Below are 3,684 nucleotides of genomic sequence, written 5' to 3' on the forward strand. Positions count from 1 at the left end.
CCAAGAGCACCAACTAACCAGCAGGTGATGGGTTCCCCATAGCCCACAACACTTTAAGGGAGAAAGTTGGATTTGGCACAAGATAAATGGATGGGCTGAGGGATAAATGTCCCCAGAGCGAGAAGCCACACAGGCCTCAGCTGGGAGGCTTCCCGGAGAGCCTGGCCACTCCCCGAGCACAGCAGGTCCCTTGCAGACAGCGTGGTCACTAGTAGACCAGAAGACGCGCCGGCAGTGTCTCTTCTGTCTTCCAGCCCGGCCCAGGGCGTCTTCTGCCATCCGCGGAGGAGGGGACACCCGGTCCTTCGGCCCGCGGGGAGGGCAGGAGGGAGGGGACGCGGCCAGGCTTGGTGACGCGCGCCCAGAGCCCCCGCGCCCCGCCCCCGCCACCATCTGCTCGGGATTTGGCGTCGGCACGGCCAGCTCGGGCTCCGCTCGGGCTCCGGATCCTGGCGGGCGTCCCCCCATCCCAGCTAAGCTCGGGCCCCTTCAGCAGCGGCCCCGGCCTGCACCGCCCACCTGCTGCGCCCCTTTCCGCGGTCCCCAAGTTCCCCGCGTCCCAGCCGAGCCCAGCGCGGGCGCCCATGGAACCGCGACGATGTTCGCGCCCAGGCTGCTTGATTTCCAAAAGACGAAATACGCGAGGTGAGTGGGGCACGGGGTGTGCAGGGTGCGCGGGCGGAGCTCGCTTGTCACTGCTGCCTGGAGATCCGCGATAGATAGATGGAGCCCTCTGCCCGGGCCAAGAAAAGCTAGAAGCGAGGCAAGATATCCTTCCAGATGGATGGATCCCCCCACACCCGCTTTTGCACCTTAGACTGTGGAGCTGTGCGCCCTTTTGACACCTCCTCTGTTAGCTGAGTACATTTGGGAAAGTGGCTTCTCTTCCCTGAACCTCACTTTCCACACGTGCGAAGCAGTAACCACGAGTCCCAATCCCTAGGGGCTCCATGAGGATTATCAGTGGAATCATCCTAGTAGAGAAATCAGGTTTGCACACGCCGTCTGTGCACCCACACAGCAAGGTGGAGGAGTGGGTAGGTGCACTATTTAGGAAAGAAGTTGAGGCTCAGGACCTAGAAGGAGCTGCGGGTATGTCTTGGTCTTCTCATGGAGTAAGCTCCAGGGTCCACAGTGGACCCCAGTATATTCTGTAAAATAATGATGGTAGAAGTTCTCCCTCACTGTGGAGTTGAGCCAACATCCAGTGGCTTGGACTTGGGTACGGTTGGGGGTTGCAATGAATAAATTGTTCTAGTGTTGTTGTTCTGGGACACGGTCTATGCATTTCAGGTTTGTCTTGAATTCACTGCACAACCCAGGCTGGCCTGCAATTCACAGCAATCTTCATGCCTCAGCCTCTCAAATGCTGAGATTTCACACTCACACCGCTACACCTGCCTGAGGTTGAGAGTGTGTTTCCCTGAAAGCTGACCCAGGAGCCCTGTTTTGAAGTCCTTGCTGAGCCAGCATGGTGGTGTAGGCTTGTAATCCCAGCACAATGGGAGGCCGAGGCAGGAGGATCACTTTGAGTTCCATGTCAGCCTGGGTTACAGAGTGAGTTCAAGGCCAGCCTGAACTACATAGCAAGACTCTGTCTCACAAAAATAAAAATAAAAAAATAAATAAGTTCTTGGTGGACTACAGCTTGCCCTGTTCCCATCACCTTTTCTGGCCCCAGGTTTTGGCCCTTATGCACAGGGTGAGTGCATGCCATCCTGCAGCCACTGGCACCGTAGCTCACATTCACCCCCAGGTGGGTGTCAAGAGTTCCTGGCTCCCCGAAGGTCTGGTCAGAGTCACTCTGGCCAGGATGGTGGTGTGCAGGGCAAGGCTAAACCCTTTGTCCCATCTCAGCGTGTGTCTCCCCCCGAGAGTTGGGAGTGCATCCTTCGTTAAGCTGGGCAGCTCTCCCGGAGAGCTGAAGCCCATGGGATGGGCTGGAGGGTGACTCCTGAGGGTTTGCTTCTGGCTGGCTGCACAAATCCATCTTCTCTGGGGTGGGCACTTGGGCTTTTAGAGGCTTGTTCTCAAGGGTCCCAAGGGCTGCCTTGACACAAAAGCTGTGGCTTGCTCTGTGGGAGGGCAGAAGCCCAAGGAAAAGTTTCCTGTGGACTTGGGAGGAATAGCAAGGTGGACATGCAGGGGAGGAACTCTGAAGCATGTGTAATGAGTCACTGCCTGCTGTGTGCTCTTGGGTAGGCATCTCAACCTTTCTGGACCTCAGCTAGCTGACCTGTAAAGGCAGAAAAGTTGGTCCAAATAAACTCTAGCTCAGTGTTCCGGTGCTGCCTCCTCTATGACTGGAAAAGGGCTGTCCAGCTGGGGTTGGCACTGGATCATGGACTCCTTGGAGTCTTGGGGCTGAGGCAGCTTCTGTGGACAATGGGTCCAATGAGGAAGTGGACTGAATTGGTTGGGACTATTTCTCTTCCCTTGCTATTAATCATGTAGCTTTTACTACAGTGCAGTCTGCAAAGTCAGCCCTTAATAAAAGTTTCTTGATTGGGTGAATTTAATGGTATAGCCCAGTGCTGTCCATTAGAAATACACAAGCCACAGAAGTTATTGCATGTGCAGAGATGGAGCTCTGAGAAGTGATCAGGCCAGGTATGGTGGCACACACCTGTAATCCCAGCACCTGGGAGGCTAAGGCAGGAGGATCACAAGTTCAAACCCAGCCTGGGCAATTTAGCAATTTAATAAGGCTCTGCATCAAAGTAAAAAATAAAAACAGGGCTGGCATGTAGATTAATGTGAAGGCCCTGGCTTCAATCCCCAGGGCTGCAAACAAATAAATAAACAAGTAAAAACTCTAGCTCTGGACAACAGTATAGATAAATCTCACTGGCATGAAGAGTGGCAGCAAAACACAGAAGAAAGTATGGATCCCACCATGGGCCACTGCACAATATGCACATCCACAACATTCTCTAGGAGCAACTAGGAAAGCACATACGGAGCCAGGCTGAGGTTCTGAAGGCAGAGGGGGAAGAGGCTCCTGTAGGTGGGAGGTACTGTGCCCTCTCCAAGCCTTGTGGTAACTGGGTGCCATTGGGTTAGGGTTAAGAGGTGATCAGGTCTTAAGATGGATTAGTGCTTTTCTCCAGGGAGTGAGTTTTGCTGTTCTCTGGGGACTGGAGATTATAGGCGTGGAGGGCATCCAAACCCCAAAACTGAGCAAATGTTGGCTGCACACTGGGCTTGGCCATTAAGTAGCTCAGGCTCGGTTTCAACTTGTAATTGTTCTGCCTCAGCCTCCCACAGCCCTGGGATTCCAGGCCTGCACCACCAGACCTGGCAAAACCTGTATTCTTTATAAGGCACCCAGTCTCAGGCCTTTTATGACAGCACAGGAAGTGAACTATGACAAGGCTGAAGTTGAAGAGGATGCACACATTCTTCTAGGTCCTGGCAATGGTCCACTGATGGACTTGGGAGGAAGAGTGTGGTGGATTTTTTTGCACAGTGCAAGTCTCACTCTCATGTCCTGTGGGTGAGACTTCCTCACGTGGCCACACCCAGATGCGAGGGAGGCTGGGAGCAGAGACCAGCTGTCTGTTCCCTGCTCCCAGCCCCCCATGTTCCCAGAACAGCAGCAGGCCTCTGAGCAGGCACCCAACACCATCTGTCAAATGAGAGCTGGTCTATGTGGCTGGATAAATGAATTGATCTCTCTCTCTC

The 3,684-nt window shown here is 54.1% G+C and overlaps 1 protein-coding gene across 1 annotated transcript in view; it reads left to right on the plus strand.

Annotated features, from left to right (window-relative positions):
* Positions 1 to 598: 598 nt before the first annotated feature.
* The window catches only part of Mmd2 (monocyte to macrophage differentiation associated 2), a 40,201-nt gene continuing 37,115 nt past the window's right edge, over positions 599 to 3,684 (plus strand). The window contains exon 1 of the mRNA XM_004629689.1: positions 599 to 645. Coding sequence (XP_004629746.1) covers positions 599 to 645 — 47 coding nt within the window. The remainder of the gene's footprint in view (positions 646 to 3,684) is intronic.

Source organism: Octodon degus, unplaced genomic scaffold (assembly GCF_000260255.1).
Source record: "Octodon degus isolate 3935 unplaced genomic scaffold, OctDeg1.0 scaffold00031, whole genome shotgun sequence".
NCBI classification, from domain to species: domain Eukaryota; kingdom Metazoa; phylum Chordata; class Mammalia; order Rodentia; family Octodontidae; genus Octodon; species Octodon degus.